Source organism: Moschus berezovskii, chromosome 6 (genome assembly GCF_049115385.1).
Source record: "Moschus berezovskii isolate FMDL1 chromosome 6, NW_MosBer_1.0, whole genome shotgun sequence".
Classification (NCBI taxonomy): Eukaryota; Metazoa; Chordata; class Mammalia; order Artiodactyla; family Moschidae; genus Moschus; species Moschus berezovskii.
Window position 1 is genome coordinate 48,982,400 of NC_142465.1, and position 27,986 is coordinate 49,010,385.

The following is a 27,986-nucleotide window of genomic DNA, read 5'->3' on the forward strand; positions in this document are numbered from 1 at the left end:
TGTATTCCTGGGAATTCTCTGGTTGTCTAGTGGTTAGGAATTGGTGCTTTCACTGCCAGGGCCCAAGTTCAATCCCTGGTTGGGGAACTAAGATCCTGCAAGTCACCCTGCTTGGCCATAAAATGAATACATAAAAAATAAAAAGAGCAAATAAGTTAGAATATGGGGGTTCTAAGCACAGGGCTCTAATACAGGAGAGATAAGAAGGTAAATTATTGAGATGAAGGGAGAAGAGTCCCTGTGAACTCCCTGGAGAAAAACTTAAAGATGTCCTGGAACATGTGAACCTGTTGAAAGGAGTTTGACAACTTTGGCTGAGACTTTGGGTAATGAATTAATACACAAATTACTGATTAGTTCAAAATTGGGAAAGGAGTACAAGGCTGTATATTGTCACCTGCTTATTTAACTTATATGTAGAGTGCATCGTGTGAAATGCCGGGCTGGATGAAGCAGAAGTTAGAATAAAGTTTGTCGGGAAAAATATCAATAATCTCAGATACACAGATGACATCACCCTAATAGCAGAAAGCAAAGAGGAATGAAAAAGCCTCTTGAAGGTGAAAGAGGAAAGTGAAAAAGCAGACTTAAATCTCAACATTCAAAGAACTAAGATCATGGCATCTGATCCCATTACTTCATGGCAAATAGAAGAAGGAAAAGTGAAAACAGTGAGATATTTTATTTTCTTGGGCTCCAAAATCACTGTGGACGGTGAGTGCAGCCATGAAATTAAAAGACGCTTGCTCCTTGGAAGGAAAGCTGTGACAAACCTAGACAGTGTATTCAAAAGCAGAGACATCACTTGGCTGACAAAGGTCTGTCAAGTCAAAGCTATGGTTTTTCCAGCAGTCATGTACGGATATGAAATTCAGACCAAAACGAAGACTGAACGCTGAAGTACAGAAGCTTTTTAATTATGGTGCTGGAGAAGACTTTGACAGTCCCTTGGACTGCAAGAAGATCAAACCAGTCAATCCTAAAGGAAATCAAACCTGAATACTCATTGGAAGGACTGATGCTGAAGTTGACGCTCCAATACTTTGGCCATGTGATACAAAGAGCCAACTCATTGGAAAAGACCCTGATGCTAGGAAAGATTGAAAGCAAAAGGAGAAAGGGGTAGCAGAGGATGAGTGGGTTAGATAGTATTACCACTGAATGGAATTAATCTGAAAAAACTCTGGGATATAGTGGAGAACAGAGGAGCCTAGTGTCCTATAGTCCTAGGGGCTACAGAGAATACATGATTCATTGAATGAACAACAACATAATTCATACAAGCGTCTTAATGTAAGTATTATGCCCACTTTACAAATTAAAATATATGTGTCCCAGAGAAGAAAAGTCACCTGCCCAAAGACATAGACAGTGGTAGAGCTGGGATTTAGATTCAGATCATCTCAATGGTCTTTTCAGTTTACCACATTACTTTGAAGTTGAAGTGAAAGGGAAGGAATTCTATCGCTATGCAATTCTCACCCCCTAACATGCTGTAACTTCTTTATCTACCACATTTAGTTCCTGATACAGTTGTACAAACCCATTTTATGTGTTTATTTTTAAAGTGTGATTTTTCTTAAAGAGATTGATCCCACACCAGGAATGCCACAAAACAATTAGAGACTATTTAAATAAAAAAATTCTTGAAGTGTGCACAACCGATAACTGAGGAAAGCTTGATTTCTTTGTGCATACTTTCTTTGTACTATAATTTCTATTATCTTTAAAGGTTCATGGTCAATACAATTAGAACTTAGGCTGGATCTCACTTCTCCTTTTCACATTATGAGCAAATATTTCCCTTCCCATACAGGTCAGGTTCAAAAATCCTTTCTCAATTTACATAACAGTTGGGCATTCATCACTGAAAAATAATTTTTCAAACAAGCATAATCTTGTTTACAAATAGAACAAAATGTTCCCATTTTAGTTTCCTCTTTCCAGAAGAGAATTCTGATTTTATTTCTCTGTTAAGCATTGCTTTTTGATTTAAGATTAAGTTTGATCTTTTTATTTGTGCAGCTGCATAGTCATTCAGTTTCTTCCTTGAACTAGAAAGCTACGGTTTCAATCTGTACTTTAGCTCTAGTAACATCAGAAAATGTTGGGGTAGGAGAGAAGAAATTGTTGCAAATAAGGTCATGTACTTGGGTTGTATTTTTTTCTCTCTCTCAACAAACAAACCTTTTATTGCTACCCTTAGGAACCGAATAACATAATGTGCTCAATTTATTAACAACAATTTATCTGTACACATTGAATTGAAGGTGAAACACTCCAAGTTGTTTAAGATTTTTTTTTAATTCATTTTCTCATCCCAACCCCTCACCTCAAGCCAATATCATACCTCTGTGAGGTAGCTGGTTGCTGGCATGGGAATGGTCTATTTCCAACTCAGTCAAATAGAAGCTGAACTCACAAACATGGCACCACTTTCACAGAGTCTAACATGATTTGACCCAAAGATGATGAGGGCTAGTATCAGTGCCTTACAGATTTATTTTGGAAAATAGTTTACTTGACTACTGATTCAATAAGATTTTCTATTTTAAGATTTATTTTTAATTGTAGGATAATTGATTAACAATATTGTATTGGTTTCTGCTGTATAACAATGTAAATCAGCTATCAGTTCAGTTCAGTTCAGTCGCTCAGTCGTGTCCGACTCTCCGCGACCCCATGAATCACAGCACGCCAGGCCTCCCTGTCCGTCACCAAATCCCGGAGTTCACTCAAACTCATGTCCACAGAGTCGGTGATACCATCCAGCCATCTCATTCTCAGTCGTCCCCTTCTCCTCCTGCTCCCAACCTTTCCCAGCATCAGAGTCTTTTCCAGTGAGTCAACTCGTCGCATGAGGTGGCCAAAGTATTGCAATTTCAGCTTCAGCATCAGTCCTTCCAATGAACACCCAGGATTGATCTCCTTTAGAATGGACTGGTTGGATCTCCTTGCAGGCCAAGGGACTCTCAAGAGTCTTCTCCAACACCACAGTTCAAAAGCATCAATTCTTCGGCGATCAGCTTTCTTTACAGTCCAACTCTCACATCCATACATGACCAAGGGGAAAAACCATAGCCTTGACTAGACAGACCTTTGTTGGCAAAGTAATGTCTCTGCTTTTTAATATATTATCAAGGTTGGTCATAACTTTCCTTCCAAGGAGTGAGCGTCTTTTAATTTCTTGGCTGCAATCAGCATCTGCAGTGATTTTGGAGCCCAAAAAAATAAAGTCTGACACTGTTTCCACTGTTTTTCCGTCTATTTCCCATGAAGTGATGGGACCAGATGCCATGATCTTTGTTTTCTGAATGTTGAGCTTCAAGCCAACCTTTTCACTCTCCTCTTTCACTTTCATCAAGAGACTTTTGAGTTCCTCTTCACTTTCTGCCATAAGGGTGGTGTCATCTGCATATCTGTTATTGATATTTCTCCCAGCAATCTTGATTCCAGCTTGTGTTCTTCCAGCCCACCGTTCCTCATGATGTACTCTGCATATAAGTTAAATAAGCAAGGTGACAATATACAGCCTTGACGTACTCCTTTTCCTATTTGGAACCAGTCTGTTGTTCCATGTACAGTTCTGACTGTTGCTTCCTGACCTGCATACAGGTTTCTCAAGAGACAGGTCAGGTGGTCTGGTATTCCCATCTCTTTCAGAATGTTCCACAGTTTATTGTGATCCACACAGTCAAAGACTTTGCCATAGTCAATGAAGCAGAAATAGATGTTTTTCTGGAACTCCCTTGCTTTCACCATGATCCAGCGGATGTTGGCAATTTGATCTCTGGTACCTCTGCCTTTTCTAAAACCTGCTTGAACATCTGGGAGTTCACGGTTCACATATTGCTGAAGCCTGGCTTGGAGAATTTTGAGCATGACTTTACTAGCATGTGAGATGAGTGCAATTGTGCGGTAGTTTGAGCATTCTTTGGCATTGCCTTTCTTTGGGATTGGAATGAAGACTGACCTTTTCCAGTCCTGTGGCCACTGCTGAGCTTTCCAAATTTGCTGGCATATTGAGTGCAGCACTTTCACAGCATCATCTTTCAAGATTTGAAATAGCTCAACTGGGATTCCATCACCTCCACTAGCTTTGTTCATAGTGATGCTTTCTAAGTCCCACTTGTCTTCACATTCCAAGATGTCTGGCTCTAGGTCAGTGATCACACCATTGTGACTATCTTGGTCGTGAAGATCTTTTTTGTAAAGTTCTTCTGTGTATTCTTGCCACCTCTTCTTAATATCTTCTGCTTCTGTTAGGTCTATACCATTTCTGTCCTTTATCGAGCCCATCTTTGCATGAAATGTTCCCTTGGAATCTCTAATTTTCTTAAAGAGATCTCTTGTTTTTCCTATTCTGTTCTTTTCCTCTATTTATTTGCATTGATCTCTGAGGAAGGCTTTCTTATCTCTCCTTGCTGTTCTTTGGAACTCTGCATTCAGATGCTTATGTCTTTCCTTTTCTCCTTTGCTTTTCACTTCTCTTCTTTTCACAGCTATTTGTAAGGCCTCCTCAGACAGCCATTTCACTTTTTTGCATTTCTTTTCCATGGGGATGGTCTTGGTCCCTGTCTCCTGTACAATGTCACGAACCTCCGATCCCCTCCTTCTTGAGCTTCCCTTCCACTGCAAAAGGATTTTCAGTTAAAGAGCAATTTAGTAAATCAGAAATATCCTGTGAATATTAAATGGTAAACTTAAACCTGCTTTAAAAAATGAATGGATGTTTCAACATCTAGGAAGTTAAGGTACTTTTAAGTTTCCTCATAAGTTTACACAAACTCACTTATACATACATGCATGACTACTAATTTTTCTGAAAAATAATGGGAATAAAATAAGCCTTAATATAGAAACCTGGAGAAGGAAATGGCAAGCCACTCCAGTATTTGTGCCTGGAGGATTCCATGGACAGACGAGCCTGAAGGGCTACAACCCATGGTGTCACAAAAAGTTGGACACGACTGAGTGAATGCACTTAAAATATCTTCCTTATGTAAAATTTCAGTCCATGGCAAGTCAAATATCCTCTGCGTAGTCAGCGTGTGAAATCTGGTTAGGATCTGAATTTCATGATGGGACCTCTGACTTGGCTTTCTAAGCAGTCTTCTTCCCTCCAGTTTCTCTTCCCTCCAACCCAGTCTTCATCCAGAGCATGCCAACCTTGAACTCAGAGAGGACTCGGCCTTTATAACACACATATGTCAATCACATGTCACCTATGACTTTATTGTCTATCCTGAGGTTTGCTGTCATGTCCTTATATTCATCATGATGAGCTACTTGAGCTCTTATGCTCCCTTAAGGCTTCTCCTCTGCTTTCTCAGAAAGAAGGACACTCATATGTATATAGTGTAGACATTCAACAAAATTGGTAAATTCCATGTATATAAATATACTCCACCTATAATTAAGATGTTACACTCCTCTCTTGACCACCTGTGTTAAAATAATGTTTTGATATTACAAATGATGCAGGGAAATAATGCAAGCTTACAAATAAATATCAGCCACAAACTACAGCCGCAGCTTCCACGGCTTCCCTGGTGGCTCAGATGGTAAAGAATCTGCCTGCAAAGTGGGAGACCTTGGTTCAATACCTGGGTTGGGAAGAGCTCCTGGAGGAGGGCATGGCAAACCACTCCAGTATTCTGGCCTGGAGAATCCCTTGGACAGAGGAGCCTGGTGGGCTACAGTTCATGGGGTTGCAAAGAGTCAGACATGACCGAGCAATTAAGTGCACCAACAAACCTAGAATTTTAAAGACAGAGTCATTTTTTAAATAAAGAGTTAACTCAGGTCTCTGAAATAAATTAGAAACAAGACCATATGTTTGAGATACAGGATTACTCAGGCCAATATATCTAAAATCTTTGAAGGTATGATTCAATGTTAAATTTAGTAAAGGAAAACAATTTTATACTTCAATTGTCAAGAAATTATGCATAAGTAATTTTATTAGGGAAAAAATTCCTATGTAACATTTGGTTATGAATTTAGGATTTCCTCCAGTTGTTAATTCGATAAATAATAGAAGTTGATTGAATATTTTCTAGGTAAGAGGTACTGTATTAAACCTGAGGATACCAAGGTGAAAAGGCATAATTGTTTTTCTCTGCAAACCAACAATTACAATTTCAACCCACTCCAGTATTCTTCCTGGGATTATCCCATGGACAGCAGAGTCTGGCAGGCTACAGACCATGAGGTTGCAAAGGCTTAGGCACGTTTGGGCGACTAACACTCACTCACAATAGTTGTTTACTGTTGGTCTGCTCAAAAGACTGATGGAGCAAGGAGGGGGATCTGAAATCTGTGCGGAAGAGACAATGAAGGCTTCATAGCATTTAAGATGAATGAGAACTGGAGGAAGAATAGTATTTTGTTAGGTGGATACGTGGGGTAACAGATTTGTGAATGGAAACTTCCAGGTCTGGTTCTCTCTCCTTCCAGGCACAGAGGAGGATTATATTTCCCTATTCTCTTGAATTTAGGGAGAACTATGTAATTCTGGCCAATGAGCTATGGATAGAAATGATACAGGTCACTTCTAAAGTGAAAACATTTAATTGCTAATGCAAACACTCCAGTGCTTTCTATCTACCTTGGCAATTGATGAAGTTGTTGTGTCAGAAGGTATAGTTACCTGTTGGTAAAACCTCTTGTCAGCTTGAGTGCCTGAGTGACAGTGTGGAGCAGAGCCACATGTGGAACCATGATGGACATTGTGACATGAATAAGAAATAAATTGTGTGTTTCAGTTCAGTTCAGTCGCTCAGTCGTGTCCGACTCTCCGCAACCCCATGAATCACAGCACGCCAGGCCTCCCTGTCCATCACCAACTCCCAGAGTTCACTCAAACTCACCTCCATCAAGTCAGTGATGCCATCCAGCCATCTCATTCTCTGTCTTCCCCTTCTCCTCCTGCCCCCAATCCCTCCAAGCATCAAAGTCTTTTCCAGTGAGTCAACTCTTTGCATGAGGTGACCAAAGTATTGCAGTTTCAGCTGTAGCATCAGTCCTTCCAATAAACAAACAGGACTTATCTCCTTTAGAATGGACTGGTTGGATCTCCTTGCAGTCCAAGGGACTCTCAAGAGTCTTCTCCAACACTTACAGTTCAAAAGCATCAATTCTTCGGCAATCCGCTTTCTTCACGGTCCAACTCTCACATCCATTCATGACCACTGCAAAAACCATAGCCTTGACTAGACGGACCTTGGTTGGCAAAGTAATGTCTCTGCTTTTTAACATGCTATCTAGGTTGGTCATAACTTTCCTTCCAAGGAGTAAGTGTCTTTTAATTTCATGGATGGATGGCATCACTGACTCTGTGGACATGAGTTTGAGTGAACACCAGGAGTTGGTGATGGACAGGGAGGCCTGGCGTGCTGTGATTCATGGGGTTGCAGAGAGTTGGACACGACTGAGCGACTGAACTGAACTGAACTGAATTTCATGGCTGCAATCAGCATCTGCAGTGATTTTGGAGCCCCAGAAAATAAAGTCTGACACTGTTTCCATTGTTTCCCTATCTGTTTCCATGAAGTGATGGAACCAGATGCCATGATCTTTGTTTTCTGAATGTTGAGCTTCAGGTCAACTTTTTCACTCTCCTCTTTCATTTTCATCAAGAGGCTTTTTAGTTCCTTTTCACTTTCTGCCATAAGGGTGGTGTCATCTGCATATCTGAGGTTATTGATATTTCTCCCGGCAATCTTGATTACAGCCTGTGCTTCCTCCAGCCCAGCGTTCCTCATGATGTACTCTGCATAGAAGTTAAATAAGCAGAGTGACAAGATACAACCCTGACTTACTCCTTTTCCTATTTGGAACCAGTTTGTTGTTCCATGTCCAGTTCTAACTGTTGCTTCCTGACCTGCATACAGGTTTCTCAAGAGACAGGTCAGGTGGTCTGGGATTCCCATCTCTTTCAGAATGTTCCACAGTTTGTTGGGATCCACAGAGTCAAAAGCTTTGGCATAGTCAATAAAGCAGAAATAGATGTTTTTCCTGAACTCTCTTGCTTTTACCATGATCCAGCAGATGTTGGCAATTTGATCTCTGGTGCCTCTGCCTTTTCTAAAACCAGCCTGAACATCTGGAAGTTCACGGTTCACGTATTGCTGAAGCCTGGCTTGGAGAATTTTGAGCATGACTTTACTAGCGTGTGAGATGAGTGCAATTGTGCAGTAGTTTGAACATTCTTCAGCATTGCCTTTCTTTGGGATTGGAATGAAGACTGACCTTTTCCAGTCCTGTGGCCACTGCTGAGTTTTCCAAATTTGCTGGCATATTGAGTGCAGCACTTTCACAGCATCATCTTTCAGGATTTTAAATAGCTCAACTGGAATTCCATCACCTCCACTAGCTTTGTTCATAGTGATGCTTTCTAAGGTCCACTTGAGTTCACATTCCAAGATGTGTGGCTCTAGGTCAGTGATCACACCATCATGATTATCTTGGTCGTGAAGATCTTTTTTGTACAGTTCTTCTGTGTATTCTTGCCACCTCTTCTTAATATCTTCTGCTTCTGTTAGGTCCATACCATTTCTGTCCTTTATCAGGCCCATCTTTGCATGAAATGTTCCCTTGATATCTCTAATTTTCTTGAAGAGATCTCTTATCTTTCCTATTCTGTTGTTTTCCTCTATTTCTTTGCATTTACATAAACATTGTGTGTTTAGTCATAGAAATTTGGGGAGTGTTTTGTTATTTCATCATTTTGATGTAAGTAAAACAATTTTAAAAACAAAAGGAAAGGAGAATGGACAAATCTCTCATGCAAAAGTATTCCAAGAAACTTACAAGGATACTCTGCCCTCAAGGAAATAGAGTATAACTCCCCTCTCTTTATTGTGGGCTGTGCATAGTGAATTCCTTCCCAAGAATACAGTATGTAAAGGAGAATAAAGGAGTAATTTTACAGCAGAGAAGACTTACAAATACTACTTCAGCAGTGGATCCAAGTTAATATCAACAGTAGTAGGTTATTTTGATGGGAGGTATCCTAGATACCTGGAGAAGGAAAAGGCAACCCACTCCAGTGTTCTTGCCTGGAGAATCCCAGGAAAGGGGGAGCCTGGTGGGCTACCGTCTATGGGGTTGCATAGAGTCGGACACGACTGAAGCGAGTTAGCAGCAGCAGCATCCTAGATACCATGTGATGAAAATGATATCTATGGTCTTCCTTCTCCAAACACATCATCCTTAACTAATCATGACAAAGAACATAAGACAAATCCCAGGTAAGCATCGTTTTACAAAATATCTGATCTGTGTCCCTCAAAACTGTCATGGTCATCAAAAAAAAGAGTAAATGTAATGTGGTGCTCTGGAGAGGATCTTAGAAAAAGGTAATTTCATAAAACCTAAGGAAATCTGAAAAAAGTATGAACTTTATTTAGTAATAACATTCTGATATTGGTTCACTGGGGCTTCCCTGGTGGCTCAGCCAGTAAAGAGTCTGTCTGCAATGCAAGAGATTGCCGAGAGACGCCCGGCTTCTGCGGCGCAGAGGCGAGAGGCGCCCGGTTCCGGCGGCGCAGACGCGAGAGATGCCTGGCTCCGGCGCAACCGACCACGTGCAGAATCATGGCTGAGAGGAGCTACCCCGCGCCCAGGGTTAGGGCGGTGGCCGAGAGGAGCTGTACCACGTCCAGGAGGCGGTGGCTGCTTGGGCACCGGAGGGCCGAGAGGAGCTGATCCACATTCAAAGCAGGAGGGGCGGCCTTGAGGAGATACCCCTCGTCCAAGGTAAGGTACAGCGGCTACACCTTGCTGGAGCAGCTGGGAAGAGATACTCCACGACCAAGTGGAATATAAGAATCCAGTGTTCTGGGGAGGAAGGAACAAGATGGCGGAGGGATAAGACGGCGAGACCACTCTCTCCCCCACAAATTCATCAAAAGAACATTTGAACGCGGAGTAAAGTCCACAAAACAACTTCTGAATACTGGCAGAGGACATCAGGCTCCCAGAAAAGCAGCCCATTGTCTTCTAAAGGAGAGAGAAGAAATCCAGCTCCACCCACCAGAACACCGACACATGCTTCCCTAACCAGGGAACCCGGACAAGTCACCCGTCCAACCCCACACACAGCGAAGAAACTACATAATAAAGAGAACTCCACAAACTGCAAGAAGAGGGAAAGGCCACCCCAAGCAAAGCAATATAAGCAAGATGAAGAGGCAGAGAAATACCCAGCAAGTAAAGGAACGAGATAATTGCCCACCAACACAAACAAAAGAAGAAGATATAGGGAATTTACCTGATAAAGAATTTCAAATTTTGATGGTGAAAATGATTCAAAATCTTGAAAGCAAAATGGAGTTACAGATAAATAACCTGGAGAAAAGGATTCAGAAGATGGAAGAAAGATTTAATAAGGACTTAGAAGAAATAAAAACGAGTCAATATACAATGAATAATGTAATAGATGAGATCAGAAACACTCTGGAGGGAACAAACAGTAGAATAACAGAGGCAGAAGACAGGATAAGCGAACTAGAAGATAGAATTGTAGAAATAAATGAAACAGAGAGGAAAAAAGAAAAACGAATTAAAAGAAATGAGGACAATATTAGAGACCTCTGGGACAATGTTAAACGCTCCAACATTCGAATCATAGGAGTCCCAGAAGAAAAAGACAAAAAGAAAGACCATGAGAGAATACTTGAGGAGATAATAGTTGAAAACTTCCCTAAAATAGGGAAAGAAATAATCACCCAAGTCCAAGAAACCCAGAGAGTCCCCAACAGGATAAACCCAAGGCAAAATACTCCAAGACACATATTAATCAAATTAACAAAGATCAAACACAAAGAACAAATATTAAAAGCAGCAAGGAAAAAGCAGCAAATAACACATAAGGGGATTCCCATAAGGATAACTAACAGCTGATCTTTCAACAGAAACTCTTCAGGCCAGAAGGGAGTGGCAAGACATACTTAAAGTGATGAAAGAAAATACCCTACAGCCCAGATTACTATACCCAGCAAGGATCTCATTCAAATATGAAGGAGAAATCAAAAGCTTTACAGACAAGCAAAAGCTGAGGGAATTCAGCATCACCAAACCAGCTCTCCAACAAATGCTAAAGGATCTTCTATAGACAGGAAACACAGAAAGAGTGTATAAACTTGAAGCCAAAGCAATAAAGAAAATGGCTACGGGATTGTACTTATCAATAATTACCTTAAATGTAAATGGGTTGAAATTTTCAAAAAGGCTAGGAAACAATTCTCATAGCCATCAATAGTTCAGTGTTGAGTTCATGAATAGTTTTTAAAGTTTGGGACAAACTGTAGTATTTGCTATTTGAAGTACTATTTGTATTTGGCATATTACGATGTAACATTGGTCTTCATTTCCATCTTAAAACGCCTAAAAATGCCTAACAGGTTTTTAGATTTGTGAATTTTAGTTGAAATGTATTTTATGATGTTACTAAACCTGCAGAAATATTGAAATATTTCAGAGAACTTATTCACTGTACATTTAATTTATTTTATTTATAAAAGTTATGAACTGTAGTAAGTTTTACTTGTTGGGTCAAATGCTGTTGCTTCAAATGCTTGTTGCATTTGAAGTGCTAGTTATAAGAAAATCAAATACCTTCAATGTATAAATGCTATTAAGTTTTTAAAGGACTCTGGAGTATAAGTAAGTTTGTTTAAAGAAATTTAGTCTGTTCAACTTGAATCAGCTCTGTCAAACATTAATTAGAAGCCTCATTTAAAAAAATAAATAAATAAATAATGGTGGTGGGAGGGAGGGTTGGAAAGCTGGCTGGAGGTGGAGGTGGTGAAGTTTATAAATCTAATTAAAAATGAAGTTGCATTTCCATTTTCCAAAACCACCCATCCACCAGCGTACTGTGTCACTAGACATTATGTACGATTTTACTTTGCGACAGAAACCATTACATTTAAAAATTCATTACAGCAAGGTTAGTTAGACACATGATGGATGCAGCTTTAATCCTGCCATATATTATTACAGTTAAAATGTAAATGATGAAAAATATTTTGTGATTTTTATGCATTTATGTGGAAATGTGTTTTACAGTGATATATGGTGTTATATTTCTATTATTGTGATGAAAAAGAAAGCAATACAAAAAGACGAAGTGTTTATTAAAACATGGAAAAAAAAAGAAATAAATGGTTTTGCAGCACTGAAGAGATTATAGAAAGTAAATAAGCTAGATCAGACCTGTTTTATGTAGTAATTTTAGTTTATTTTAACTATTTCAGTTGTAAAATATTGTTATACTGTTAATTAGTTCTGATTGTTCATATTAAACTATTGAAATGCAATAAATAAATTTTGAAAAAAAAAAAAAAAAGAGATTGCCTGCAGGAGACCAGGGTTCAATCCCTGGCTCAGGAAGATCCCCTGGAGAATGAAATGGCGGTCCACTCCAGTATTCTTTATTGGGAAATCTCATGGATAAAGGAGCCTGGTGGGCCACAGACCGTGGGGTCACAAAGGTCAGACATGACTTAGCGACTAAACCACCACATTTTTCCATTAATTGTAACAAATGTACTACACTGATGTAAAATGTTAGTAATAGGAGAAAGTGGATTTGGTGCATACAGAAACAATATGCACTATCATAGCAACTTTAAATCTCAAGCTATTCTAAAATTAAAAATTTATTTTAAAAAAGAGGTATAAGAGAGAATATAATATGTTCTGAAAATTCCTTTTGAAGTGGGGAGAGGAAGTTAAGAGTTTGGTTAGATAGGCAAAAAGTCTTTTATACTATTCAAAGGAGACTCAATTTGCAAATTGTATAGGCTGGGTGAGGGATTCCTAGAAGATCTGTGGATGGGCTTCAGGGGTGTTGCAAAACCTCTTGAGTTGTGTAAGATTATATTGTGTGTATGTGTATATGTACATTTTCCTCAGAAGAAAGTTAGAAGCTTTAATTATTTTTCACTTATTCCTAAAAGGAAAAGCACCTAAAATATGTTAATAATCATTGTTGAAGGTAATGTTGAAAATGAAATATTCTGAGCAAGAGATATGAAACAATTCTATTTTGTGTGCAAAAAAGATCTTTTCTTGGTAGTCCAGACTAAAGTGATAATGTGTACATGTTTGGAGAAAAAAGGCAGAAGTTAAAGCCAAGATGGTAATAAAGACCATGATCTTCAGATGTTTTTGATTGTAGTCTACTTTGCAGGGGGAGGAAATGACTCCATAAGATATTTTACCATACTCTTGCTGCTTTCCTGAGAAAAAAATTACTGAGTCATAGGATGAAATATCATTTTTTTGTAAACCAAGGCTTAATGGGATTATACATACATACCTACTTTATCATTAGGGTTGTGAATGGCTAGTATTTGAATAAAAATGCATGTATGTCTTTAATGGTATCTATAAACCTAAAGCCGGAGTAGGCAATAGCACCCCACTCCAATACTCTTGCCTGGAAAATCCCATGGACAGAGGAGCCTGATGCGCTGCAATCCATGGGATCGCTAAAAGTCGGACATGACTGAGCGACTTCACTTCCACTTTCATGCATTGGAGAAGGAAATGGCAACCCACTCCAGTGTTCTTGCCTGGAGAATCCCAGGGATGGCGGAGCCTGGTGGGCTGCTGTCTATGCGGTCGCACAGAGTCGGACACGACTGAAGCGACTTAGCAGCAGCAGCAGCAAAAACCTAAAGTACTATGATGAAAGCTACATTTATGGGAAATTATAGCTAAAAAGCAAAAAAGCAGGAACTTAAAATCATGACACTGATATGAAGGCTTCTATTCTGATATTGATGTACAATAACATTACATTCAACCAGACTTCTTTGTGGGATATATTTTAATCAGTAAATCCTATTACTGTGTTAATTTTATTTTATAAAATATTGACAATCCTTAATAACTCGCTTAATTGATTATTAATAATTAATCCTTTGTTTTATATACAAATGAAAATATATAGAATTGTGTATCATCAGTCCATATAATGGGCAAAAAATCTTGAATATTTTGTTCAATTCATGGTCTCTTAGGAGAACTGTGGACTGCAAATAATTCTTTGAGAAACTGCTGTTACAATCTACAAGACAAATAATGAAAGACCAAGATAGAAGCAGGCAGGATGTACAGAGAAAAGGGGACAGATAAGACAGATATCAAAGGATCAGAACTAGGAGAATTTTTTTGATGCTTTGATAGAGGTACAATGTAGAGGGGGAAAGCAAGCTTGGTTTTGGAGTTGCTGGCAGGCAGTTATGGGGAATACTGGACAGTGAATAAACTTGGAGGAGGATAGTGTGGATATGATAAGTCCAACTTTTAATATGTTGTGTTTGAAATCCCAAGTCCATATGTCTGGTGGGCAGCTGGGTCCTGCGAACTTTCATCTTAAAATAAAAGCATCTGAGCTGGATCTATAAGGCCCTAACTTAGAAGTGAAGCATTCGTATCAGTGTGACTTCTCTAAAATTTACAACAATATAGAGGAATTTCAATTTTTAAAGATTCCATTCTATTTCTAGAAATAAATATAGGGAGGGGGAGAGTCAGCATTTAAGAATTCCTGAGAAACAATAAGAGTAACTATTTTATGTGATTAGAAATTCTTGGTGTGGGAATTGTCTGGCGGCCCAGTGATTAGGACTTTGTGCTTCCACTGCCCTGGGTCCCTGGTCAGGTAACTAAGATCTGAAAAGCAACAAAGCACTGCCAAAAAAAAGAAAAATTCTTGGTGAATGACGTTTCCAGTGCCTCATTTCTTTTTAAAAAAGTTTAATTGTATATTTAAATGGAGAAAAATTACTTTACAATATTCTGATGGTGTCTGCCATACATCAGCTATTTTTCTCCTAACCAACCTCTCCCCTCTTTAAATAATGGAATTCAGGTGTCTATTTATAGGTTACTGTTGTTGCTGATGTTTTGTTTCAAAAATTATTTTTTATTTTATATAATATAATATTTATATTATATTTATATTTATAAAATTGGGTTAGTTTCAGTCCATGGGGTCACAAAGAGTCAGATATGACTTAGTGACTGAAAAACAACAACAATTTTTTAAAAATGATTTAAGATATAATTTGCATAATAGAAATGCATATAACTAAAAAATGTATCTGTGAATGACATTAGTTACTCATGATTATAACGTTTCATAATTCCCTTTAGCAACTTCTCAGAAAATACTTTTAAAATAAGTCTGCTAACTATAAGTGCAAGAGATGTGCTCAGGGCTCAGTTATAATTAGTGCTACCATAAGAGCCCAGTTACCATCTGGACTATCACTCTGCATTTCAAATCCTATCCTGAGGTGAAACTAAGCAACATGGGAATTGAGTTTTTTTAAACACTGGATCATCGAAAAAGCAATAGAGTACCAGAAAAACACCTATTTCTGCTGTATTGACTATGCCAAAGACTTTGACTGTGTGGATCACAATAAACTGTGGAAAATTCTGAAAGAGATGGGAATACCAGACCACCTGACCTGACTCTTGAGAAATCTGTATTCAGGTCAGGAAGCAACAGTTAGAAGTGGACATGGAACAACAGACTGGTTCCAAATAGGAAAAGGAGTACATCAAGGCTGTATATTGTCAGCCTGCTTATTTAACTTATATGCAGAGTACATCATGAGAAACGCTGGGCTGGAGGAAGCACAGGCTGGAATCAAGATTGCTGGGAGAAATATCAATAACCTCAGACATGCAGATGACACCGCCCTATGGCAGAAAGTGAAGAACTAAAGAGCCTCTTGATGAAGGTGAAAGAAGAGAGTGAAAAAGTTGGCTTAAAGCTCAACATTCAGAAAACTAAGATCATGGCATCCAGTCCCATCACTTCATGGCAAATAGATGGGGAGACAGTGGAAACAGTGGCTGACTTTATTTTTCTGGACTCCAGAATCACTGCAAAATCACCAAAATCATGGTGATTGCAGCCATGAGATTAAAAGATGCTTCCTCTTTGGAAGGAAAGTTATGACCAACCTAGACAGCATATTGAAAGCTGAGACCTGTCTACGGCCATACCACCCTGAACGCGCCCGATCTCGTCTGAAAAGCTGAGACCTTACTTTGTCAACAAAGGCCCATCTAGTCAAGGCTATGGTTTTTCCAGTGGTCATGTGTGGATGTGAGAGTTGGACTATAAAGAAAACTGAGCGCCAAAGAATTGATGCTTTTGAACTGTGATGTTGGAGAAGACACTTGAGAGTCCCTTGGACTGCAAGGAGATCCAACTAGTCCATCCTAGAGGAAATCAGTCCTTGGTATTCATTGGCAGGATTGATGTTGAAGCTGAAACTCCAATACTTTGGCCACGTGATGTGAAGATTTGACTCATTTGAAAAGACCCTGATGCTGGGAAAGATTGAGGGCAGGAAGAGAAGTGGATGACAGAGAATGAGAATGTTGGATGGCATCACCGACTCAATGGACACGGGTTTGGGTGAACTCTGGAAGTTGGTGATGGACAGGAAGGCCTGGCGTGCTGCGATTCATGGGGTCGCAAAGAGTCGGACACGACTGAGCAACCGAACTGAACTAAACTAAAAATGAGGAAACCTTGGTATTGATTTTTACTTCATTCTCAGAATAAGGGTCAATTTTTGGTTTGGGAACTTGATTGTATTAAAATAACAGGTATAAGTAAGATATCACATGAAAAAAAAAAAACAAGGAAGATCTGCAACAAGCATTGCTCTCCCTCTTAGGCCAACTGGTGCTACTCTCTGGTTATTTCCTCAGTCAATCATTGTCATGGGTCAGTCCTGGTGCTTCTTAGCTTTACCCTGTCTCTGCATCTGACCTGTCACTCTTCAAGTCTCTCTCCCCTACCTGACGCATTCTCCGTACACCTTTGGATATCCTGATATGAATAAACCCATATTCTTTCCTGTTGATTCATATCAAAATGGTCCCAGAATCTTGGACCCCACAGCTGTCCTCCCATGGCTGGTCACATAGACTTGAAACCTGACCCTTGGAGCTCCAGAAGCTGCTGTGCTGGAATCATATGGGACTGTAAAGTAAGAAAACTCTCGGAATTCCCTGGGTGGGGGAATATGCCAAATAATTTCAGATATTCTTTAAATCAACCGATATTTACTGTTCATCATGTTATAGGCACAGTTCCAGATATTTGGGATACGGGTGTAAACAAGTGTAAAGGAATTCTGCCCTATTTCCTGTGAGGACAGCAGCCCAGATGGTGTGTCAGAGATGTAACACAGTGAAAAGGGTGTCCAGATGTGGAAGAAGGGGTGGCACAGTAAGGGGTATCAAAGCCTGTGTGGACAGCATCAACTCCATGGTGCGCCAGTGTTGGAAGAATGGTTACAAACAGGCAAATAGATAAAATATATGCATGTGCTCACAGTGCATCTTAAGGATATTAAGGACAATGTGTGCCCAATTTTTCACTGTCATACAAGGGAGTTACCAACCTGAAGAAGGAAGAAATTAAAATTGACCTTGTGGTGTGAGATTGATATTGGAGATACTATATGAATTCAATTTAAATAGATAAAAATAATGTAAATATCTACATCTTCTAGCTCTGACCACTGATGGAGCCTGGGAATAGTGACTCTATTGCCTATAGCTGTTTTTTAAAATAAGGGTTCATGAAAGAAATCACTGATTCCAGGCTGAGTAGGAAAAGAAAAAGGTGAGCATTAGAACATCTTACACCAGAAAACAAAAAAGTCCCCAAAGAATGATGGGAACAAGTCAAAGTGACATAGAAGCTAGCTTGCAGAGGCTCTCATGGCCAAATCAAGGATAATGTGAACATCTAAATAAATGATAGCCATGGATTATGATATATAATAATTGGAGTAATGTAGGAAGCCAGGAGTCCATACTGATACAATAAGTAAACATGTAAATTGACATTTTGATAAAGAAGAAAAATTTTCAAAGTACTTCACCCTCTCCCAAATACCTCACAATGGAGGTGACTTGCAGACATCACCTTAATCAAATGATTAATGAGAACATCATCAGTAATAGAACATTTCAAAACTGAATGTCACCTGAAAGGATGCAGCGAAATGAGCACAGTGTTACTTCTATGGTATCCCTGCCAAAGATGCATAACTAATCCAACCCGGAGAATATCAGAAAAATCTTAGACCATTTTACACCATAGCTGGTTGAGGTCTTCAAAAGTGTTAAAGCCATAAAAGTCAAGGAAAAGGTGAAAAATGGTCTAGATTGCAGGAAACTGAAAAGCATGACAAACAAATATAACATGTGAATCAGAATTAGACATTTTAATTAAGAAGGACTTGATGAAAGTGAAAGAGGAGAGTGAAAAGTTTGGCTTGAAGCTCAACATTCAGAAAACAAAGATCATGGCATCTGGTCCCATCACTTCATGGGAAATAGATGGGGCAACAGTGGAAAGTGTCAGACTTTATTTTTTGGGGCTCCAAAATCACTGCAGATGCTGATTGCAGCCATGAAATTAAAAGATGCCTACTCCTTGGAAGGAAAGTATGACCAATCTAGATAGCATATTAAAAAGCAGAGACATTACTTTGCCAACCAAGGTCCGTCTAGTCAAGGCTATGGTTTTTGCAGTAGTCATGTATGGATGTGAGAGCTGGACTGTGAAGAAAGCTGATTGCCGAAGAATTGATGCTTTTGAACTGTGGTGTTGGAGAAGACCCTTGAGAGTCCCTTGTACTGCAAGGAGATCCGACCAGTTCATTCTAAGGGAGATCAGTCCTGGGTGTTCATTGGAAGGACTGATGCTGAAGGTGAAGCTCCAATACTTTGGCCACCTCATGCGACGAGTTGACTCACTGGAAAAGACTCTGATGCTGGGAAGGATTGGGGGCAGGAGGAGAAGGGGATGACAGAAAATGAGATGGCTGGATGGCATCACCGACTCTGTGGACATGAGTTTGAGTGAACTCCGGGAGTTGGTGATGGACAGGGAGGCCCAGCATGCTGTGATTCATGGAGTCGCAAAATTCGGATACAACTGTGCGACTGAACTGAACTGAATGGGACAACTGATGAAATTGCATAGGCTCTGATGATTAGGTGGTCCTAATTTTGTCAGTGTTCCCCTCCTGATTTGGATGATGCTTTGAGGTTCTGTAGGAATTACACACTGAAGGATTCGGAGCCATGGGCACCATGTTGGCAGTGTATTCTCAAACTGTTCAGAAAACATAAAAGGCTGTACTGTACTTGCAAATATGGGGGAAAATTGAGACTATTTCAATGTCTAGAAAAGGGGGAAGGACTCTATTCTTTTGAAAGTTATATTTCAGCAAGAAGAGACAGATCAATGAATAAATAAAACATGTCTATCAAATGGTTACAGGCTTGAGTCTTGGGGCACTCCCACAGTAAAAGTAAACAGCAGAGAAACAGGCAGCCAAGAAGAGCTAAGACGAAACCATCAATGAGACAGGATGTAAAGGACAAGCTGAGGAAGGAAAAATTTTGTAGGAAGTGGTTCACTCTGTCAAATGCTGCTGAGAGATCAGTAGGATGAAGAGAAATCAGGTGATCACTAGAATTGGCCCCAAGGCATCCTGGAAGGAGTCAGGCTGGAGCCGTTTTCAACTGAGTAAGGACAGCTGTCAGATTAAGAATAGATGAAAAGAGAAAGGGAGGCGAGGAGGTGGAGTGGGTGAATATAGACATGTCATCCCAGAAGTGTTGCTGTAAACAAGGGAGTCAAAAATGATGTTGTAGTTGGAGGGTTATATAGAGTCCATGGAGAGTTCTTTCTAAGATGGAAGATTACCAGAGCAGTTCATACAGTGATGGGGGTGATCCAGCAAAGAGGGAGAAACTCAGGATCAGGAAACAGCCTAAACTGGGGTGGTGAGAGGGCTGTGATGAAGACTGCATGTGGAGACACTGCCATTGGCAGGAGCAGAGGTCCTTCATCCCAGCGATAAAGGGGACGGAAGGGAGGGTGGGCCCAGGGAGAGACGTGAGCTCTGTTATGGTAGCCAGGAGGGGAGGATTTTGTATGAGTTGCTTCTGTTCTGTCAGTGTAATGTGAGAAGCCAGGTCATCTACTGAAAGCAGAGTGTGGAAGGCTAGCAATTGGCGTGAGTGCTGGGAATTTGAAAAGACACAAGTAAATAGTGATAGTCATTTTGGAGAGTGGCAACATCAACACAGGATTGCCAAGAAGTGACTAAGAACACCGGACAGTCTTGAGTGCCCATTTGAGGTTTATGTTGATAAATTAAAACTGAAGGGAATTCCCTGGCAATCTTGTGGTTAGGACTTTGATCTTTCACCGTTGAGGGGGTGGGTTCAATCCCTGGCTGGGGAACTAAGATCCCACAAGCTGATCAGCTATGTCAAAAAAAAAAATTATAAGAACTGTCAGCACGCTTATGGATTTTTCTCCAGCAATATCCATCTGTTTGGGTGTAAAGATGTTGTAAATATTAAGTATCATTTTTTCTGAATATATACATATGTATTCTTCAGAGATACTAAAAAGCTCTAAACAAAGACAGACAAGGTATGAATTGCAAGGCTTTTAATGAAAATGTAGTTTTACAGATGCATCAGTTCATGTCTATGGTTAATTAGCAATTATTTCAATACTGTCAATCTCATCTGAATTTAGTCATAATGCACGAATCTATGATAATGAAATTAAGGGAAAGAAACAGGTCATCTAATCCCTCTTTATATTCCTTCAAGACCAGCAAGATGTATAAGTGATCTTTCTTTGATTAAGAACTGAATGTACTGGATATATATTTGATAATTAAGTGTTTAGACAAATATTTACCAGCATCAGTTCTGTTAGCACACTGAATAATATTGTAGGCCTATTAACAAGCAGTTAACATATCAGGTAAACATTAAGCCTCTTAGAAGAAGGACCATATGCTCCTGTTTCTATAAAAATATTTGTTTGAAGGAATGGTGGTATAACCTTTCATTCAACTATTACTTCCTTAAATGTGAAAAAGAAACAAAATGAGCTGAAGAACGATAACTCCACAGTTACAGGGTGCAACCCTCAACATAACTGCTGACATCATGGTCTCGACAGTGACTTTTCCATGCCACCCTGTAAAGAAAAATGAAACAAATGGTAATAAGACTTAAACATGGTGATACTGTAATAAACATATTCAAATTCTTTGGCAGAACAAAATAGCTTATCGATACATGAAATGGAGACTACAGACAGTTCCAAGTATCACTATTTATTAACTGGAGATGTGTATACCAAGGACCTCATATCTCCACCAAGCCTTCACTAGAGCACAGAATGCTGAACACAAATGTTGAGTCTTGTGTAGTCCACAACACAACTGCAGAGTGCATTCCACGTTTATTTAATTCCAAAATAATTTCAAGATATGACAAGTAATTGATAGAAGAGAGAGAATTTTAAAACCTCTAGAAATCCTCTAAAATAAACTGAGGAATAACAGAATAAGATTTTGATTCAGTGAAAATAGACTGTTTCTATATAATACATTGCTCAAAATAAATCTAAAGATAATGCTGTTAAAGTGCTCCACTCAATATGTCAGCAAATTTGGAAAACTCACCAGTGGCCACAGGACTCGAAAAGATCAGTTTTCACTCCAATTCCAAAGTAGGACAGTGCCAAAGATTGTTCAAAATATTGTACAATTGTGCTCCTTTCACATTTCACATAGCACATTTCACATAGCTAGTAAGGTTATGCTCAGAGTCCTTCAAGCTAGGCTTCAGCAGTAAATGAACCAAAAACTTCCAGATGTACAAGTTGGGTTTAGAAATGTCAGGGGAACCAGAGATCAAATTGCCAACATCCGTTGGATCATAGAAAAAGCGAGGGAATTTATTAGAAAACATCTCCTTCTGCTTCATAGACTATGCTTAAGCCTTGTATGGATATACAAACAAACTGTTCTATGGATCACAGCAAACTGTGGAAAATTCTTAAAGATGGGAATACCAGATCATCTTGCCTGTCTGCTGAGAAACATGTATATGGGTCAAGAAACAACAGTCAGAAACTTACATGGAACAACTCATTGGTTCAAAATTGGGAAATGAGTATGACAAGGCTATATATTATCATCCTGTTTATTTAACTTATATGCAGAGTATATTATGCAAAATGCTGGGTTGGATGAATCACAGGCTGGAATCAACATTGCCAAGAGAAATATCAACAACCTCAGGTATGCAGATGATACCACTCTAATGGCAGAAAGTGAAGAGGAACTAACAGTCTCTTGATGAGTGTGAAAGATGACAGTGGAAAAGTTGGTTAAAACTCAGCATTCAAAAAACTAAGATCATCACAAATAGAAGGGGAAAAAAGTGGAAGCAATAACAGATTTTATTTTCTTGTGCTCCAAAATCACTGTGGTTGGTGACTGCAGCCATGAAATTAAAAGACACTTACTCTTTGCAAGGAAAACTGTGGCAAACCTAGATAGTGTATTCAAAAACAAAGATATCACTTTGATGACAAAGATTCCTATAGTCAAAGCTATGGTTTTTCCAGTAGTCATGTACAGATGTGACAGTTGGACCATAAAGAAACTGAGTGCCTGAGAATTGGTGTTTTTGAATAGTGGTGCTGGAGAAGACTCTTGACAGTCCCTTGGACAGCAAAGAAATCAAACCAGTCAATCCTAAAGGAAATCAATCCTGAATATTCACTGGAAGGACTGATGCTGAAGCTGAAGTTCTAATACTTTGGCCAGGTGTCCTGAAGAGCCGACTCATTGGAAAAGACCCTGATAGTGGGAAAGATTGAAGGCAAAAGAAGGAGGTACGGCAGAGGATGAGATGCTTAGATAGCTTCACCAACTCAATGGACATAAATTTGAGCATACTCCAGGAGAAAATGAAGGACAGGGAAGCCTGTGTACTATAGTCCATGGGGTCGCAAAGAGTCAGATATAACTTACTGACTGAACACACAAACAAAGCTGCAATTTTCAGTCCTCAGTAGCATATTTTGGTCTTTGGGAATGTATTCCTTTGCTTCTCTCATAACAGTAGGGTAAAACAGCTCTCACCTGGGACTTCCCTGGAGGTCCAATGGTTAAGACTCCACCCCTCCAATATTGGGGTAGATTCCTGGTAGTTAGGTAGGAGGCTAAAATCCTGGGTGCCCAAAGGCACTACCAAAAACCCCAGTTTTCCATCCTCCCCTTATTTTTTTGGCCGCATCTAATAGCATGTGGTTCCCTGTCCAGCACCCCTTGCATTAGAAGCACAAAGTCTTATCAATTGGATGGCCAGGCAAGTCCCCAGATCTCCTCTTTCATGCTTAACACATACCATGCTCTGTAACAGGAACTTAGATAGTTTAAGTCCATTATACTTCAAACACAAACATCCAAACAAAATCATAGGAAAAGAGGTCAATATGTGGTTATCATAGGTAGGGGTAGTGGGAGAGGGTGAGGGTGGGGAATTAGATGAAGTCAGTCAAAGGTCTTACAAACTTCTAGTTACAAGATAATGAATACTGGGGATGTAATGTATGTGGTGCTGGAGAAGACTCTTGAGAGTCCCTTGGACTGCAAGGAGATCCAACCAGTCCATTCTAAAGGAGATCAATCCTGGGTGTTCATTGGAAGGACTTATGCTAAAGCTGAAACTCCAATACTTTGGCCACCTCATGTGACGAGTTGACTCACTGGAAAAGAGTCTGATGCTAGGAGGGATTGGGGGTAGGAGGAGACAGGGACGACAGAGAATGAGATGGCTGGATGGCATCACCGACTCAATGGACATGAGTTTGAGTGAACTCTGGGAGCTGGTGATGGACAGGGAGGCCTGGCGTGCTGTGGTTCATGGGGTCGCAAAGAGTTGGACACAACTAAGCAACTGAACTGAACTGAATGTATGTGGTGATAAATAAAGTTAACACTGATATATGTTGTGTATGAAGATCGTTAAGAGAGTAAAGCCTAAGAATTTTCATCACACACACAAAGTTTTTCTTCTATTTCTTTGTTTGTATCTATATGTCACTAAACTTATTGTGACAATAATTTCATGATGTACATAAGTCAAATCATTTTGCTGTACACTTTAAACTTCTATAGTGCTGTATGTCAATTACATCTCAGTAGAACTAGCTTCCCTTGTGGCTTAGTGGGTAAAGAATCTGCCTGCAATGTGGGAGACCTGGGTTCAATCCCTGGGTTGGGAAGATCCCCTGGAGAAAGGAAAGGCTACCCACTCCAGTATTCTGGCCTGGAGAATTCCATGGACTGTATAGCCCATGGAGTTGCAAAGAGTCAGATACAACTGAGTGACTTTCACTTTCAGAACTGGAATAGGAGAGAAGAAAACCCAAAACATACCATGCTGTAATGCCTTGCTCACGGACAATCTGCTTTGCACATGCTACAGCTTTGGCGATGTCATTTTCCATTAATTCTGAAAAGGAGATGGTAAGAAATGAAGACAACATTCATAGAAATTTCATTGTAAGTTTAAGTTAAATCAGCTTTGTTTTCTTGGGTTGAGGAAAGAACAACCAAAATTTTGTTTTTTATGAGTCCATGTATCTGTGAATGTTGCGGGAAAACTCTTTCTTTTTCCATCCTATTTGGCATGAAATAAAGCATTCTGTTTCTCATTCACCAAAGTCACTGGAAGCTCTGAAGCTATTAACTAGTGTGATGGAAGGTTCTCTTTTACTAGGGACCAGAAAATAAAAACAAAACCAAAACAAACAAGCAGAAACCGGTCAGTAATTTTTTGCTCAGCAATTCTGTAATTGGAGAAGGAAATGGCACCCCACTCTAATACTTTTGCCTGGAGAATCCCATGGATGGAGGAGCCTGGTAGGCTACAGGTCATGGGGTTGCAAAGAGTCGGATAAGACTGAGTGACTTCACTTTCACTTTCTGTTAATATTAGTGGAAGTTTACCTTAAAGAAATAATAAGAGCTGTCCCCAAAGATGTGTGTACAAAATGATTCACAGGGGAAAATAAAGAGGAATACAGTCTAAGTGCATTAACAGTGTGCATTGGATTGATAAATTATAGAATATATATTTAGTGGAATTTATTCATCTTGATGTATAATGAAGATTGGTGTTTGCTGATAATATAATTTTGGGCAATAAAGAGCATATTATAAGGCAGAAAATTTAGTACAATTTCATTTTTGTTGAAACATATTGCTTACATGTTTGTATGTGGGTACAAATTGCATAATATAGTTTTATATTCATGTACATGAGTGATGTATATTCTGAAAGAAGCTGTAATTCCAAAAATTACCAGTGTTCATAAATCTTGGGGTAGAGACAATTTTTACTCAATGACTAAAGATTACTATATAAAAAATATTTTCTCTGTAAATTAACTGCATACAAAAGAATATTCTTAGACTAATCTTCTCTATTAGGAATTTTAGTATGTAAAAATTTAACAATTTTTGCATTAGTTCTCCAATATTTTATGCACTAAAGATTCCATATCTCTATTTTAAAAGGAACTCAGTAGCATATTTATTTCACCCCAGTTCAACAGATCTATAAATTGACTTGTCAGAATGACAACGTTTATACAGGAACTGTACTTTTTGGAGACGCAAGCTAAAGAATTTAGAAATGAAAGGTCATAATTTTCTACTCACCGTGAATAATTCACTTTAAATTACTCAACCAAAAAACCCATTTATATATAGTTTATATACATAGGATAAATAAATATGACAAAATGTTAATGACTGTTACAGTACATGATGAACATATTGATGGTTATTATATTAATGTTTCCAATTTTTCATATATTTAAAACATTTAATCATAAAAAGTAAAAATAAATTTTTTAAAAGGACTACACATAGTCCTCCTCTTTGGTTAGTTAGTAATCCTTTGTTTTCCAATAAATCAAGGCAGATGAGAAAAATACCACATAACTGAATTACCCTCTCCTCCCCAAACCAGGTAAGTAAGAGGAACAGAATTGTTCTTCACAAGCATCAGCAAGTCCAGTTATAATAACATGACAGGTTATTCCAGAAAATCTTATGGGTTAGCAAACAGCAACATTCTATGATACCAGCTCGTTAATTTTTTACTTAAGAAATTATGAGGATAATAGAGAGGTTCTAGAAGTTCAGAGGGAATTTTTCTAGGTCCCTGATGAACTCCTCAAGACATTTTCATTTGTACTGAATCTCTGTTCTAACAGGTATAACCAGATGGGGCCTGAGCCATCACTCAATATCATCTTGTCTTACCGCTGCAGGATACATGACAGCCGTCAACTGCTTTTGGGGTTTTGCCATCATTACACCACCATTTGCTGTTGATCTGAAATATCCCATAATCAGTGCTTTCGCTGCTAGGATTGTAGTTTGTAGCTTTTGTGTTATAACCGCTTTCCCATTTGGTCAAACACAACCCTGAAAAAAAAAATGTATTTTTTTTATTATAAATAGCAACATGACATGACTTACACTTCATAGCCCCATCAGTTCTATTTAATTAATTCTATTTTAGTAATGACTTAATTTATAAATTTAAAAATGTATTTTACTTGTGAGATATTCTAACACCTTCATGTTAAGAATTCCCTTAAGAGAATTCTTTTATTAGCAAATCATTTAGTAATACTAATGAAACAAGACAACATATTTTAAAAACATTAAAATAGCTATTTCTTCCATTCCTGTTACTCTTCCCCTGCTCTTATCCCTCAGGTTAGATGCTGCCAAGAATAGAAAAATCAACAGACTTGTTGAATGAGTTTGTTCATTATCAGCAGATGTATAAGCTAATGGAAAAATACTTTTATTTTTAAAAATATTTATTAGGAAAAATAAGGAATTTCTGGGAGAAAGAAAATTTCTTATGATACCTAAAGGTAAACTTGGGTATCAAATTAGAATTCAGACCAAAGGAATCACAGAATAGAAAAGACTATGTCATCCATCCATCTATCTAGCCATTGGCTCATTCATTCAAAAATAATTAGGGAGGGGAAATTTCTGAATTTAATCTGAAAAATACAGTGATGACATTGACAAATATGGACTAAAATACACAGTAACTTTTCTTTAGTGTGCACCTTGAATTGTGGAAGAAAATGAAAACTAATTAATGGACTAGAGTCTGAATAGTAAAATATCATTTCATGGTGCCTTTCAGGGATCCTTATGGAGATATTAATTAATAGGTTCCCACTGTCCCTGTTTTGAGAGTTCAGAGTAACTTTTTAAAACTTTGCTGTTAAAAACTCAACATCATGGTAAGGAGGTTAAAAGTGGGAAAAATACTACCTTACTCATGCTTGCAGAACCCAAGTTCCAAACTGAAAATGGCTAGAGTCAAACACTTGACAGATATACCACAGGTGCCGAAATATTTTTATTGTCAGCCTACTTGTACCACCTGGCAAATTTAGTGGCACTAGACAAGTACAGTTGCACCTAACATGCTTAAAATGATATAGATTTGAACCTCCTATGCTTCCCTCCTTCCCCTGCTGCATCGGATTCTAAAGAAACAAGTTGCTGTTTTTAACCACGGTAAATGTACAAACCCTCCAAGAAAGAAAAAAACCATTCACTCAAAGTTCCTTTCCTATTATTCATGCTCTATTAGTATCTGTTCCACACATGGCTAACTATTTGGAAGGAGGAAGAAGAATTAACTTACAGTTTGCCAGGCTGACTCCCTTATAGCCATCTAGTCCAAGTTTCTTCAGAGTTTTGGCAAGCTCACATCTCTCAAAGACCTTGCCTTGGACAGCGACAGAAAGGAAGAGAAGCCCCAGAATAATGAGAGCCTTCATGTTGACTGAGAAGTCAAATGTCCAGACTGACCAGGGTGAGCTGGACTTGATATTTAACATCTTCTCACTCCCCTCTCACCACACTGATGTGGTGGCTCCACCCTCTGAGACATGTGAAAAACAGGAACAGTTCATTGGTCCATATACTTGAACAGTTTTCTTTCTTATGTTTGAAGAGAGATATTCTGATATCCTAAGA

At 38.9% G+C, this 27,986-nt stretch overlaps 1 protein-coding gene across 1 annotated transcript; it reads right to left on the reverse strand.

Moving 5' to 3' along the window:
• Positions 1-20,805: 20,805 nt before the first annotated feature.
• Positions 20,806-27,847, reverse strand: LOC129536374 (lysozyme C-1-like). The gene is made up of 4 exons (XM_055395239.2): positions 27,652-27,847; positions 26,232-26,396; positions 24,336-24,411; positions 20,806-21,076 (listed from the first exon to the last, which is right to left on the reverse strand). Exons 1-4 carry the CDS (start codon positions 27,845-27,847, stop codon positions 21,010-21,012), a joined length of 504 nt encoding a protein of 167 aa, XP_055251214.1. The 3' UTR covers positions 20,806-21,009.
• Between the last annotated feature and the right edge of the window lie 139 nt (positions 27,848-27,986).

Coding starts and splice junctions, on each gene's coding strand:
- LOC129536374 (XM_055395239.2), bottom strand. CDS start 27,847: ATGTTAAATATCAAGTCCAGCTCACCCTGGTCAGTCTGGACATTTGAC. Junction 24,412..26,231: donor CTGTCATGTATCCTGCAGCG/GTAAGACAAGAT, acceptor TCTCCTTTTCAG/AATTAATGGAAAATGACATC. Junction 21,077..24,335: donor GAGCAAGGCATTACAGCATG/GTATGTTTTGGG, acceptor TTTTCTTTACAG/GGTGGCATGGAAAAGTCACT.